Source organism: Tetrahymena thermophila (assembly GCF_000189635.1).
Source record: "Tetrahymena thermophila SB210 genomic scaffold scf_8254594, whole genome shotgun sequence".
Classification (NCBI taxonomy): Eukaryota; Ciliophora; class Oligohymenophorea; order Hymenostomatida; family Tetrahymenidae; genus Tetrahymena; species Tetrahymena thermophila.
The window spans coordinates 295,850-311,598 of NW_002476365.1; the positions used below are offsets into that span (position 1 = coordinate 295,850).

Genomic DNA, 15,749 nt, shown 5'->3' on the forward strand with positions numbered 1-15,749 from the left:
TTTGAAAATTTTCTTTTAATTAAATTTAGTTTCTGCTAAAAAATTAACTAATTTAAATTCATATTAATATTTTTAAAAAAAATTGTTTATTTTACTCTAAAATTAATATAAAACTATTAAATTTTTTGAAAATATTGTTTATTAAGTAAATTTTCAACATATTTCTAATTATCAAACAGATATTTAACTTATCATAATTATTTAGGATAAATTGTTTATTTGAAAATAAAAACTATAAAATTTCCTTAATTAGTTTTGAATAAAAATAAAAAATTTAATAATACTAATATTGAATTCTTTATCTTATTGTTATATTTCTTTTAATATCAATAAATGAAGAATTTTAAATTTAATCTAATTTTGAAAAAGAATAAGAAATTTATTTGAATGGTCCAGAAAGAATATGTAAAATAATTGATAAATATAAAGTTTGTTTGTTATATATAAATACAAACTATTAAGAATAATAATCAAAATTATTATTTTTAATAAATATTTATTTATTAATTAATTGAGTTATCTTTAATTATTAATTTTTGTATATAATTATTATTCAATCCTTAAATTAGCAAAATAATGAAATGGATGAATTTTTATTTATTTTTTATTCACAGAGTTGTTTGTTTTTTAATTATATTTTTTATTTACTTTGAGGATTTGAATTTCAAAATAATATATTATAAGATATTAATTTAATTATTATTTATTATTTATTTAATTAATTAATTATTTAGGCAATCGATCATTCAAGCAAGCAAGCTATGTTACTTATCAATTCATTTATTTTCGCCAATTTTGTTAATCTTTGAATATTCTAAGAAGGCTTTTTTGAATATAATTAAGTATTAATATTAAATTTTAATTTATTTATATGTTTTACTAATTTTTGTTTGCTTCTTGGAAGAGTTGCTTCCGCCTGGAGTAAAGCAAAGAGGTCTAAAGGATCTTGAATTTCCAAATTCGTCTATGTTATTAAGTTAACCACTACTCTCTCTTCTTTAAATTAAATATGATGGAGGTTTACTTTCTTCTTATGAGGTGGTATTTTTATTTTTCAAACTAGAATTATCACTATTCAATGATGTTTCATCTATTATTAATTTCATAAATAAATTAAATATCAACACAAATTTTAATTTTTACTCTAATTTGATTTTTCTTCAAGTGTCCAACTTGTGTTGGATGCATTTTTATTCTTATATTGTTAATAATATGTGGGATCTTTTTGGATATTAGGGAATTTTTTGATTGAGTCAAAGTAAGGCTCTTTCTTTAAGTTAACTCTTAACTAACTACGAGGTAACTTACTAGAAATTGGACTTCTTGACGTTGATCTATCTTCTGGTTCAAAGTTATAAACTTCTTCAATTTTATCTTTAAATGAGATTCTTCTTTGAGATTTCTAATTTTTTTGATTTTTATTAATATATTTATTATGATAAAATTATATTTAAATTACCTTTACAGAGCTAGCTTTTGCTAAAGCTGAACTTGTTGGAGAGCCCATAAGTGATTTCTTTAAAATAGTTTTGGATTAATTGATAGAAGATCTTTTATGAGAAACGATGCTAACAGTTATTTCACACCCGTCCTCATCTTCTACCTAAATACTAGAAGATATTACTTTAGAAAGTTGTTGATGGCTTTGAGATTTGGAAAATGAGTTGTTTGTATGAGCTTCATTATTAATAGAAGTTGATGAGTTAGCTGAGAAAGTGAATTCTTTCATAGGATATGAGTTTTTATTTTGTATTTCAATATCAATACTTGTATTTTTGCACAATTAAATGTTTGGAGTTGTTTGAGAATGCAATAATGATGAAGTCTACTATTATGCTTATTTACTTTCTCCGATAATCAAATCTGATGATGTCTATTCACTTGCACTTTCTTCTTCCTAACTTGAGCGTTTGCTACCGAATTCCTAAAACTGATAATCAGTATCAATTTCTTATTTTAGGTTTCTACAGATGCCAATATCTTCAGTATTTGATTCATTTTTAATGTTAAATGTAAATTGCTGTCTTTTCTTTTGAGATGATTCAGAATTATCATTAAAAAGTACAGTAGATGAAGGAGTATCTTCTTCGCTTGAAATTTATTTCTTTTTATCTTGAATCTCACTGATTATTGTTTAGCTTTCGAAATTACTTATGTAAGTATTTTCGTTTTAAGATTCCTTTGTTTGTTGAGGATTAGGTTTTATAGAATTGGGATCTGCTTACTGCTGATTAGGGGAATTCTTTTTAATTTTTTCAGGAGTGGAGTTTACTTGAGAGCTAGGAATTTCTTTGTTATTGCTAATTAATTGATTACTCTCTAAATTTTCTCCAATATTGAGGATGGCATCGTCATCATCATCAATAGGATTTCTCAAAATACGACTGTTGTTTTCAGATCTTTTTTCATCCTAATCACTAATATTTTTATTGTTTGAGTTGTTGTTACTTGATTTTGAGTGACTGCTGCTGTAACTGTATTTAGAAATATTGCCATTGCTCAAGTCATTTTTCTTATTTTGGATGATAACGCTATCTTCGATTAATTTTTGAGTGCTTTCATAAAAGTTGGATCTTGAAGATAGATAAAATGTTGATGATGTAGGTTAGGTATTTTATTTAAAGCTTGATACTGAAGAGTTTTCCTCTTTTTCATTATTTTATGCACCTTTTTTATCAGCATCCTTTTGATGACTCTGAGTTTCATGTGCAAGTGGTACGTAATACAAATCTTTATTAATAACAAATTTATCTTGAGTTGGTGTTGTTCTATTATAGAAGTTTTGCTATGAAGACTAGTCTAGAGCGCTATCTATAACTAAAGTTTTAGGTGCTTCTTTCTTTGGTTCAGTATTTGATAAAGGGTGTTTATGTAAGCTATTATTGTGGTTATCCAAAAATGACAATTTTTTGCTCGCACTTGGACGATTAGAGGGAGGATTCTGGAAAGCTGAGAAATGGGAGTCTTCATTTTCTTGTGTGTTGTTTGTATTTTCGCGAATCTACTCGAGTGGATTTTCTCTACTTGTATGGACTTCATCCTCATTACCTTCTAATTACTTTTATTTTACTTCTTGAAGCTTATTCATTTGGGCATTATTCAAAGCTATTTTAGATTGAGAAGGAGTGTTTGGTTTAGAAAGTACTTACTATATATTATTTTTGCCACTTACTACACTGTTTTGTGAAACATTTAAATCAGCCTCAGTCTACTTAGTAGGAGTTTTCATCTTAGCTTCATACTCTTAGAAGAGTGTGAGGTTGCTTTTATTCTTAAACAAGGGCTATCTTGGAGTTATATTAGTGTTACTTACAGGAGAAGTTATTTACAATTATTAATTGCGAGGTTAGCTAGAGTAATTGCTAATATTCAAGTTATTAGGAGTTTAGGAGCTAGTATAGCTTGTGTTGTTGCTGCTTATGTTGCTATTGAAGTTTTTATTATCAAAAACTAGGCCTTAGTTTTGGGTTTATTGACTTTTTGTTTCTTCAAATTACTTAAGATAAGTACTAAAACGAATGTTTGTACCATTAAGCAGATTTGAGGCTGAGCTTGTGTGCTAGTTATTGCTCAAAGATGATACATTGTTTGAGTTAATATTAAATGTATTCTAGTTTTTTCCTTGAGAATATTCATCTATTTTTTTACTTCTTAAGCTTGTGTTATTCAAATTATTATTGTTAGGGGTGTTAAACATATTTTGCTAGTATCTAGAAGATTTTAAATTTGAACCAGGAGTAGAAACAAAGCTGTTGTTGTTGTTATTATTATTGATTGCAGTATTAATATGAATATTAGAGTTGTTTAAGTAAGAAGAGTCATTAGCGTTTTCTACAAATGATTGTTTACGAGAAGAAACTGCTGAATCTTGATATCTGTTTTAAGCAGATGAGCTTGAAGATGAGTGATTAGATTTTGCACTACCTCTGTAAGAACAATGATCCTAGACCATAGACTACTCCATCTTAGAGCTAGGCACTTACAATAAAGGAGAATTATTATTGTTGCTATTGTAGTGGATGTTTTCAATTTGCTTTTAATTAAGAGAATTATTTGAATTTATTTAAGAGTTAGTAGCACTAGTTTAGCTGTTTTTCATTTAATTATGTTGATCTTCTTTTAGAATGATTTTAGAACTTCCAGAATGCAAATACTCTTAAAATTGACTTTTCTTTTTCTTTTCATCTTAATCTGAATAGACATTTGATTAATTTTAAGAAATTTATGCATTAGGGGTTGAATTTCCACTTTCACACTCTTTTTCGTGAATATGCTCTAACTAGTTTTATAATTAGCCTAGAGGTATTTTATTTTTAGAGCTATTGTTGTGATCTTTTTTATTTGACTTTTTATTCGAGCAATAAATAGGAAGCTTAGGAGAACCTTCACTGAGCTAATCAGTGTTATCAGTTCGAAGAACAACATCATCTTAATCACTAAGATTATCATTCTTATTCTAAATGGATAAGTTTTGAGTAAGACTTTGTAACTCGCTTTCATACTATTCTTCTGATTAAATATTGCTTATAATCAAAGCATTCTTGCTAGATAGTTACATTTATGAATTCGAGTCTTTCTAATCAAGAGTATTTAACTCACTACCTGATGACGTAGATGATTTAAGAGTTTTATTTATGTTATCAAACTTTAAGCAGAAAGGAGTTAAATGCTAAGAGCCATTTTTCTCATCACTTGATGTCTTTTGCTGTATGTTATTTTTGTTAGAGCGTTTGCTTTTTGAGCTCTAAAAACAAGGTGTTTACTTTCCTGGAGCATTTTCACTTTCTTCTGTGTTAAGTTTTTATTCTTTCTTCTAAGGGGTGCTAGCAGAATTTTGATCATTTTACTTTTATAACTCTTTATTGTTCTTGTCAACTTGAATAGGAGTAACAATCTTATTATTTGTTTCTAATTATTTATCGTCTTTAATCGTTTGCTTTTCATTCTTTTCATTTGCAATTACTGGTTTTATAAATTAGATAAATTCTTTTTGCTAATTTTAAGCTGAGTTGTTATTGTTTTGATTTTATGCAGAAGCTTTATAAGTTGCATGTTTAAATTTATTTTCAGGTTCTGGGATCATTGTCAGAGCTGAATTTTGATCTACATTCAAACAAACGTTAGATTATTTAGATTCTTAGGACTCATTATTCTTGAAAAATTCTTCAAATAGCTTTTCTTCTCCTTATGACTATTGAGCATAGGTTATTCTAACACTCTCTTCAAAGTTATAAATCTTAGAGTTATTTTATGTGCTTGTATCATTCCTATTGCTAGGAGTTTCTTCTTTTTCTCCATTTATGCTGCTCTAAAATGAATTTCCATTCTTATTTTCTTTTTAGCCTTTCTCGAAGAGTTTAGAGGGCTATGATAAAAATAAATTTTTATTAAATTTTCTTATAAAAAGTGTTTTATTTACGTTTTTGAAAATATTAGGGCGCTTTATATTGTTAGGAGAGAGAGTAGGAGCAGTATTTATTGCTTTCTTTTATGAAACAGATGTTTAAGATTCGTCAACAGACTAAGGGCTACTAAAAGTGTGAAGAGCGGTTGAACTGTCGTTAGCTTTACTAGAATTTTTGGGAGTGTGATGAATGCCCATTTATCCAAATCCACTGTTTATAATTTATTCAGTAAGAAGCTATTGCTACTAAGGTGATAGGAATTAAGAGGAATTCAAAGGTGTTTTATAAGTAGAAATAACATCTTCATTATTTTCTTTAATATCTTTTTTGAGTTTCATGTTGGTAGAGGTTATTTAAGTGATAACTTCTTTTCCAGAAAAACTGAAACGAATTTTTTTATCATCACCAATGTTAAATTCAGCTAATTTTATAGGAGCATTTTGAATACTATCGTAAATGTTAATGCCTGGTTAGTTGCAAGAATTGTTCATAATTTACTCTGATTCTTTGTACAGCTTGTTTGTAAGGCTTTCTAAATCTTTAACAATATTTTCTTTTAAATCATCAATTATTTTTTATAACTGAGGTCCTTTGCTTAGAACATTTCCTTGCTAATATTGTTATCCTAACATTCCATTTATTGTAGCATTTGCATTTAATTAAACAACACTGTTAGGCATGTATTACTATTAAGAATTATTTTAAATTCCTTAAAGATAGTTACCACTTTGGCTTTCTGCTTGAGACAAAAAGCCTCCATTGCTGTTGAGAAAACTGGATTAAGAATTGAAGAATCCGCTCTAGATTACATAAAAAAAATAGTAAGCTAAAATATTTGTTTAACTTCAATGTAATATTTATGATACCTTATTTTGAGCTATGCTACCAAAGTTGCTAGATGGATTGAAAGTGCTCTTGCTATCAAATTATTTATTATTAATATGGTTTATAAAAGAACTGTTTTATAGAAAATTGCTTTAATTTATGCTTCCACTTGTTATACTTTAAGCTGACCTTTACTAATGCAGGCTCTAACTTTTAGAGTGCCCAATTTATGAAGGTATAGATTGTTCTACATTTAAACCTATTTAGGGTTAAGGAGATGCCGAAGGATTACTTAAGTTGTTACCATAAAACTCAAAATTTTAATAGCAACTATTTTAATGCTTATGATTAGTAGGAGTATTTGCATTGAAGTTATTATTCATTAAATTGTAACTGCTTGCATGTCTGTTATTACTTATAAAATTAAATGGTTTATTTTAAATGTATTTTAAAATAATTTTATTTACTTCATTTAACTATTAAGGTTGCTTAGTATTCTTTCTTAATTGTCAGGAGTGTGTTTAGGCAGCTAACGAGGAGTAATAATACCACTGTTATTTTGCTACTTGTAGGTTGGAGTCATAGAGGAAGAATTATTATTACTATTACTACTAGTTGGTGTTTAGTTTAAATTTGAATAAGATCTTGGATTAGAGAAAAAGTTTTCAATCTAGTTGATTTGTTTAGTTGCTATTGTAGTAAAATTATCATTAACTGAGTTATTATGGTTATTTTACTAATAAACAGATTATTATGCAAAGCAGCTTAAATTCTTATTGTGACCTCTAGCACTAGCCATGCTGTTTAATCTGATATTTTCATTTGACTCGTCTGTTTAATAAACACTATTTTAGGAGGAATTACCATGATTGCTAGATGAATCGTTGACCATATTATTATAGAGTTGAACACCTTGCTATTCTTTCCTTATTTAACCATTTTTATTTCTATTATAACTTTATTATGAGTCATTTAAATATTAGCTATTATTTTAAACAGTCATAGGACTGGCATAAACAGAGTGGTGCTATCTGCTTTAGCTTGCTTAATGATAATTAGGTGTGTAAGGAGTATAATTGCTTTTGCTTTATGTAGTATAAGAATTTCCTTTAATATTAGCTAATCCACCTTATATTACTTTTGAAGCATGAGTATTTTATGGAGATTTATAATTCATTTATGCCTAGCAGTGCATAGAGGCAGCTTAACGAGTTTATCGTTAACTCTATGGATTTTATTACTACTAACTTATGTTACTTAAATCTGCAGCTAATATAGACCCTTTATTTATTATAAATTATTTTATTAAAAATAAAAATTAACTTCATTTCTAGAATAAGTTAAGATTAAAAAATTGCAAAATTTTATTTATTTCGTTAAAATAGAAAATAATTTTTAATTTTATGTGGTTGAAATTAAAAATGGTAGATGACTTAAGATAGAAAATAAAGAGTTGATATAAAAATTTTGAATGACAAAGTTTTATTTATTGTTAGAATTTCAAAAGAAATATGAAAGTTTTTTTGAATTCATAATAGTATAAATGAAAAGAGAGTAAAAATGAAATTAGGTTTTTATAATTAAATTGCTTAAGAAAAAAAGAAATTAAATGAAAAAAATTTGATAGAGCTATTTGTTTCTTTGATAAAATTCTTAAGAAAGTAAAGAAATTTATTTGAATTTATGAAGGAAGAGAATAAGAAAATAAAGTAAAATAATTACTGTTAGCCGTTTAATTTAAAAATTGAGTGAAACTAGCATCGGTAGTGTTAAGAGTAGTCTCTTGTGAATTATTATAATAATTACTATTGTTGATTTAATTAGCACCATGACCACTTAAATTACTGTTCTAATGCTAATGAAAAGACGCTTGTTTACCATTTGGAGTCTTTTTTATGCCTGTAATTTTTTTGAAAGGTGAATTAGATGTATATGGACTTGAAGGAGCTTGCATAGCTTATTTTGAGATAGGAGATATTGAACGATTATTATTTTTTATATCACCATGATCAATACCATGATGATATTATTACTAATAATCAATATTTGTATCTTTTGTTTGCAAAACTGTTTTATCAGGAGTTCCCCAAATAATAGGAGGACCATATCTTTAAGCTGGTTCACGCTAAACATTTCCAGAAAAGCCATTATTTTCCAAAAACCTGCGAGAATCGGTATTACTATTCAAATGCATTATTCAAAACTTGAATGATATAAAGTATGTATGCTTGAGATATTATATTGTTATGTTAAAGGTAGTTGTAATGGACTATAAGGATATAATTATACTTAATTTCTAATTTATAAATAAGCACTTTTATTATGTGTGTGTTAAAGCAGTCAACCTCTTAAGCTAGGGTGAAGAAAAAAAGGTTATTTATGAAAATCTTGAATTAATAATCAAATTTAATTTATTTCTTTAAATTGTATTCTTTAAAGCAACAGGTTTAAATTGATAAATACAGTAAACACCTAATATATTAAAATAATACCTATCAAACTTTTCCCTTTAAATTAATAAAAATGCTAATATCTTGCATTCATAAAATAATAAACAAAATTATCCATCAAATGTAGAAAAAAAAATTTCAACGAATCCAGTTAAAATTTTGCACAACAACTACAAAAGAGCTTATTTTTTGCCTTTTATTTTTGAAATATTTTAATATAAAAATAAAATATTAAATTCTTTGTTTATAAAAAAGATAATTGACTTGAGCAGATTAATTGTAAAAATAAATTGATAATTGTTATAACTTATTAATATTTATTTATTTTATTGCTTATTTAAAAATGAGAATTATAGATAGTATAACAAATTATTAACTTTTTATTTGTTTTCAAATATCATTTAAAGCTAATATTGTAATTTTATAAAATACTAACAAATTTATCCATCTTTCATAAAAAAATATCAAAATACCAATTAAAGTGTTACACTACATGAAAACATGAAGAAAAGATCTTACCTTTTTTTGATTTTACTTTTTTTCTGAATAATAAAGATTTGAATGAATTTATTTGTAAAAATATATTGAAATAGGTTTTATAACTTATTTAAATTTATAAGTTGTTTATTTGAAGTGAGAATTGGACATAATATTACAATTTATTTATTTATACATATAACTTGTATTTATTTTTAATATTATTAATATTTAAAAATGAGAATTATTGATAGTAAAGTAAATTATTAACTTTTTATTTGTTTTCAAATATCATCAAAAGCTCATATTGTAATTTTATAAAATACTAATAAATTTATCCATCTTTCATAAAAAAATATCAAAATACAAATAAAAGTGTTGCATTACATCTTATCTTTTTGATTTTACTTTTTTGCTGAATAATAAAGATTTGAATGAATTTATTTGTAAAAATATATTGAAATAGGTTTTATAACTTATTTAAATTTATATGATTGTTTATTTGAAGTGAGAATTGGATATAATATAACAATTTATTTATTTATACATATATTTTGTATTTATTTTTAAAATTATTAATATATATTTATAAATTTAAATTAATTTGTTTCTGCAAAATAAGTAATTTAATTTATTTTTTATTTTATTAAACATTTTTTATTTTTTTTATTTTTCATAATTGAGTGTTTGAACCAACAAATTTATTTTGAGTGAAGATTTTTCCTGGTGATAAATTTGATATTTCAATTTTATTAATGTGGACTTCTCCTAACTGATTACTGGTATTTGAATAAGATGAATTGGAATCAAGTTGCTAATTTTTATTTTCTTTAGAAAAATTATAATTAGCTTAACTTTTAATCTGATAAGTATTAGATTTCTTTAAGGATTAGGGACTCGAATTATCATTGAAATTAATAAAGGACTAAACATAGTTATTTTGGAATTGCTCACTGTTAGTGTGAAGTATTCTCATGTCTTAATATAAATAAAATGAGAATTCATTTTTATCGTTGATAATTATATCATTAGTTGGCCCTAAAGCGCATATTAATTTAGCATTCACCTGTAAATTCAAGCAGTTTAATCTTTGATATATTAAATCCTAATCTGGCTTGAAGGTTTTCATGATTTTGATAGGCTCTGCATACACTTATTTGAATGTTAACAAAGTCTAAGATTAGGATTAATTAGTTTAGCTTGAATTTTATCCAGGGGATATTAAATTTCTACTTTCGGCTTAGGATTATTAGATTGGTATTATTAAACTTTATTAAAAATTCTTAGCATTTTATTATTAGCTTGGCAAAGAATAGCTATTTTACTTTTTCATATCTTAGTTTTTAGCATTACTGATTTTTATATTATTACTTTTTATTTATACTTTGGTTGAAGTTATTTAATTATTTTCAATTGATGGTAGTTTTTATTAAAAAAATATATTTTTTACTTAATCTTTCTATTGATTAGGAGATATTTTGGAACTTTGAGTCATATTTATTGTTTTAGAAGTTGCTGTTGTTGTTGTTAATCTATGAATATCAAAAGAATTTCCTTTGCTGAAAAAGTTATTTGAAGGTCTTTAGTAAATACTTTATGGATTTGTGTCGTGAGAGAACGAAGATATCCTAGTTTAAACAGGATCTGGTTACTACTTTTTTTGTTAAAGATCTTTATGATCGTTGGCATTTATATTTTATGGGTTACTATTAAATTTTTTAGGGTTTTCATTTAAATATAAATTATTTTCTTGTTTTTATGGACTGTTATTAACTAATATTTTTATTTTTTATTCTTTTTCCTCTATCTTAAATCCTAGTTATTATGATGGTATGATCGCGAAATGAGAAGTATTTCTTTTGTTCATTTAATAGCTTTCTCCACTCTCTATAGCATTTTTATTTTGGTCATTGCTACTGCTTTTACAATCTTCATCTTTAAATTAAACTAAGTTATATTAAAAATTTTTATCTTTTTATTCAGTTTGTTATCTTTAAGGCGAGTATATCGAAGCTATTTCTTTTATCAACTAGTAACTGTTTTATTTTTAAACATCTACTTCATTTGGAGCATTTGATTAGGTCATTTATATAGTATTTTGATTATTTTAGCTGATATTCCTATTTGAGAAAATAGAATTACTCCCAAAATTATTTAATGGCGATTTTTGATTTTCTAAAGATTGTTATTAATTTTAAATATTTAAAGTTTAACAATTAGGAATTTAGAATGAGAATGATTCTTCTCCTATGTTATAAGCTGGAAAAATATTGCTATTCACTTTATTTGAATCAGGAATCTACAATGAGTCTTGATTCTAATTTAAATATTTTAGGGTCTTAGTGGTTTACTCACTTGGTTTACTTATTGAACTGTTTGTAGTAGAATCTTTCTAAAATATATTTTATTTGGTAAAGTTTTAGAATTAATAGCCGATAATGTTTTAATGGGTTTCATCTGTATTCTTTTCGTAATCTCTGTAAGACTGCAAATCTTCACAATCATTATTTACCTTAATATTAATATTATTTTCGTTTTAAACTTTCATAAGCTAGTCTTATTCCACATCTGAAATATGTTATGGGTCTTTTTGATCCTTTAAATTTAATATTTCGATTTAATTTTGAATAATTTATTTGCTATCTAAATTAAAATTGCTATTTGAGATTTAGTTAGAAGGTTGAGTAAAAACTTGGAAATTAATAGACTAATTTTCTAATTATCCTCCATTATTATTATGGTTGTTGTTGCTAATACATGAAATTTTATTAGTTGAACGAGTATTATTTTCGCTTATAAAAGGCATGTATTATGTCTCTTTATCAGTGTTCTTGGTAATAAAAGTGTGTTTCTACTTCTGATTATCTAAGAATTAATTATTTAAAATTTAATTATTTAAACATTTTTAATTTAAATTTATCTTACCATAAAATTAATTCTCATTGACATCAGAATTATTTTTCAGATTGCTAATTGTTGCAATTGCATTTAAAGAGTTTTTGTCATCAGATGGTACCTTTTCTAAGTCATTTTCATTTTAAAGTAGAAGAACTTCTTAACTATGTTGCATATCGTTATTATTTAATACCCTAATTTAAGGTTTATATTTTTTATTTACACTCTTTGATTATGCTTATTTTTTAATATTCAAACTAAAAAGAGAACTGCCTTGTTTAGTATTTTTATTCTAATTTAATTTAAGTGCTTTGTTAGGTTCTTCCTTATTTTATTTATTGACTTACTTTTGATTAAGCTCATCGTCTTTATTTTCTATAGTATTCCAATTTGATATCTCATTTAAATTTTCTAATGACCTTTCTTATTGATCATTATCGTCGTCATCATCATCATCTAATGATTTTTGTTAAATAAATTCATATATATTTTTCTGATTTTATTTCATATTTTAGAGATAGTTATTATCATTAGTATTGCTTTCTAACTTGTTTCCTTTCTAATTATTTAATTTTGTCTAGTCTTAATCTTCATCTTCTTCTTCATTTTCTTCTAGCAATATAAAATTCTAATTTGACTAATAGCTATTTTCAGAAAGGCTAAAATTGATGGTAAATTTAATAATATTGCTTTTGCTGTTAACACCCTTAATCTATTGGGCATTAATGTTAATATTCTGTATGTGGTTGTTTTTTCTGTAACTTTTTACGAACCTTTCAATTTCCAGAATGAAATTTTAAATAATCTGAGCAACCCTTTTCTAGTTCGAGTGGAAGATAATATTCTCTCTTGAGGATTCACCATTAATCAAAACATCGTACTTTATTGGGAAAAAAGTTTGATTTGAAATTTTAATATATTCAAGCATTTCTGTTAAAGAAAAATCGGTCAGAAAATCTGGAAGGGTAATCTGTTTGTTTTCAAATTTATTTTATACAATAAAATTATAGAGAAGCATATTGTTAAGAAGGGTTGTGCTTTGGTTTATACATGCTACTAAGCTTTCATGCAAATATGAGAAAGGTTCCATCTTTTGAATAACTGGCTATAGCATTTAAATGAAGTCTTGCTATTTCTGCATCTGCAACGAGCATTTGTCTTTATATAATCCATTATACTTATCCCATTCCTCTTCGTTAAATATTACACATGAATTAAAGCAACTATTTCTTATAAAAGTATTTATCTTAAATTAAAATAACTTTTCCTTGGTGGGCTTTTTTTTTGGCTAAGCATTTTAGTTCTTAACATTTTTAGATACGATTTCTACTTCGTCTTCTTTTTGAATGGCCAAATACTTCTTAAATTGGCTAAAGTCATAATAGTTCTTGTGCTTTTATTTTTTTATTTGAGATTTTATTAGTTCAATAATTACATTTTCTAATTTTGCGTTTTTATCTTTAGAACTAGCTTAAAGACTTTTTTTTTTTTACTCTAAACTTAATTCATCTGTGATATTATCGTATTAATTTTCTTGTTGTTTAGACTTCACTTTTCCTTCTTGAATTCCATTTTAATCAGGGTAAAATTCTTCGCTTTTGGAACTCGTTTGCTCTTATAGATACACTGATCTTGTAAATTTCTTAAACTCTCCTTTATTTTAACTGCTGAAATACCTCTCACAACTTTTGTTTGAAAACCAAATATCGATGTTATTCAAAGTCTAATTGTAGGATACAAAGAATATATTTTAGTTAAGACCATTTTTGAGGATATTAGTGAACTGCTTATCATTAAATTGATGAAGGAAATTCTGTCTTCGCATCTTGTGGTTGTAATGAATAAAATACATTTCGCATATAATGAAGGCAAAGAATATTATCATTACGATTGAGAATTTAGAAGTTTTTGATCCTTCTTCAACAATAACTATTATATAAATGATAATAGTAGTATAAACGATTGTAACGGACGTTAACGCAATTTTAATTGTTGATGAAATAAGGGATATTATAAAATGAAAACCAACTTGAATTGCACTATACTAAAAAGTATTTTAGATCAGCCAAACTGCTTGAGCTTCGCAGCTAGCACCTTAGATAAATTTATTATTCTACTTAGTATGCTTAATCATACCTAACATGCTTGTTAATAAAATAGCAATATGGGCAATCAAACAAATGAAGTTAAAAAAATCTTTCTTTTTAGTCAAACCCAAATAGCAAACAAGGAGTATTAAGTAGCCTATAATTGATAATACTTCATTGGAATCAATACTGTTATAATCTTAATTCATTGAAGCCTCAGCTATTTCAGGAATTACATAGAATACAAAATATCCTAACAATATTTTCCTGAGCAAGCGACTGTTCTAGTTGGAGACTCTTTTTTAATATTATTTCTCTAAATATCGATTCTAAAATTCTAAGCTGAATCGATTCATTTTTCAAAAATCCTTAATTTAACACAGTAAAATATCCTACTATTGCTTACAATGAATATCTATCGTCAGCTTCTCTATCTACCTACTATCTATCCTTAAAAAAATTGGCCTACAGCGTTGATATGTCTACTATTATAAAGTTAAATATTATGTGGGAATAATTAGTGCTTATATTTTATAAGAATAGTCTTTTTAGCCTTTAAAACAAACTTAGAATTTTCAAAATAAAATGAAGTTTAACAAACTCTAGAAAAATATACTTGCTTATAAGCTATTTATTAATTTATATTCGTGTTATTTTTAATAATCTAGTTTGTTTATTTGCTTCTTTTCCAGTCTTTTTTTTGGAATATAAAATCAACTTAATTTCTTTATTAAATAATTAATAACTATTCATTGAGTGCATCAAACAATACTTGTCTTTACTTTGAAGTCGGTAATTTATTTATTTATTTTTTTTTCAATTCATTCAAATAATTAAATTAATTGATGCTTAAAAGACCTAAGAGTTTACAATAGAGTGACATTCAAAGATAAAGATACTTTTAATGAGTTGCATATGTGTTAGCAAATCAATAATTATTAATATTTTAACCTCAATTAAATTAACTAATTTAAAAAAAAATTTATTCCAAATATTTAAGTGTTTGGTTTATAAGCTAATTCATTTACTAAAATAAAATAAGAAATTTGATACATATCTTTAGTCATCCAAATTTATATAAAAAGTGATGATTGATATTTTATCTTAAAACTGGAGTGAAAAATATCTTTAAGAGCTATCAAAAAATTAGTTCTAGCAAAAGAGTATTAAAATGCGTAAAATAAACAATCAATTATTTCAAAATAATACCTACTTCATCAAATCAATCTATTTTTTCTATAAACTAAACTGCACAACTGTTATAGTCGATCCTCTTTAAAAGTCATTTTTAACAAAAATTATTTTTTTTAAAACGAAGAAAAATCTTTGAAAGTAGATACTGAAGAAGAATAAAAAAATAAACAATTATTCTGAATTATTTTAATATTCACACATTAAATATGATTAATTCACATAAATCTATATTTACTGAACATATAATTAACATTAATTTATACATTCAATAAATACTTTATATCTAAATACTCACTTTTATTCTTAAATAAAGAATCCTAACTTTAATTTTTTATTTCAAATAAATTTCTTAACTTAGTTATTCAACTCAAATTTTTATTTTTTTGGTAGGTCATATAACTGTTATATTAATTTAA

At 25.1% G+C, this 15,749-nt stretch overlaps 3 protein-coding genes across 3 annotated transcripts; 1 reads left to right on the top strand and 2 right to left on the bottom strand. All coding sequences in view use genetic code 6, as the record gives it.

Moving 5' to 3' along the window:
* Positions 1-776: 776 nt before the first annotated feature.
* On the bottom strand, positions 777-8,424 carry TTHERM_00287950 (hypothetical protein; the record flags this gene model as incomplete). Its single annotated transcript, XM_001018611.2, has 8 exons — positions 777-823; positions 881-1,090; positions 1,144-1,402; positions 1,460-5,365; positions 5,420-6,205; positions 6,272-6,644; positions 6,698-7,511; positions 7,953-8,424. The coding sequence occupies 8 exons, from the start codon at positions 8,422-8,424 to the stop codon at positions 777-779; spliced, it is 6,867 nt and encodes a 2,288-aa protein (XP_001018611.2).
* A 52-nt stretch (positions 8,425-8,476) lies between these two features.
* TTHERM_000287959 (hypothetical protein) lies at positions 8,477-8,974 on the top strand (the record flags this gene model as incomplete). The annotated part of the gene is made up of 2 exons (XM_012798260.1): positions 8,477-8,602; positions 8,936-8,974. 2 exons carry the CDS (start codon positions 8,477-8,479, stop codon positions 8,972-8,974), a joined length of 165 nt encoding a protein of 54 aa, XP_012653714.1.
* Positions 8,975-9,830: 856 nt separating this feature from the next.
* Positions 9,831-14,495, bottom strand: TTHERM_00287960 (endo-1,4-beta-xylanase xylA, putative; the record flags this gene model as incomplete). The annotated part of the gene is made up of 2 exons (XM_001018612.1): positions 9,831-12,022; positions 12,083-14,495. 2 exons carry the CDS (start codon positions 14,493-14,495, stop codon positions 9,831-9,833), a joined length of 4,605 nt encoding a protein of 1,534 aa, XP_001018612.1.
* Positions 14,496-15,749: the final 1,254 nt, after the last annotated feature.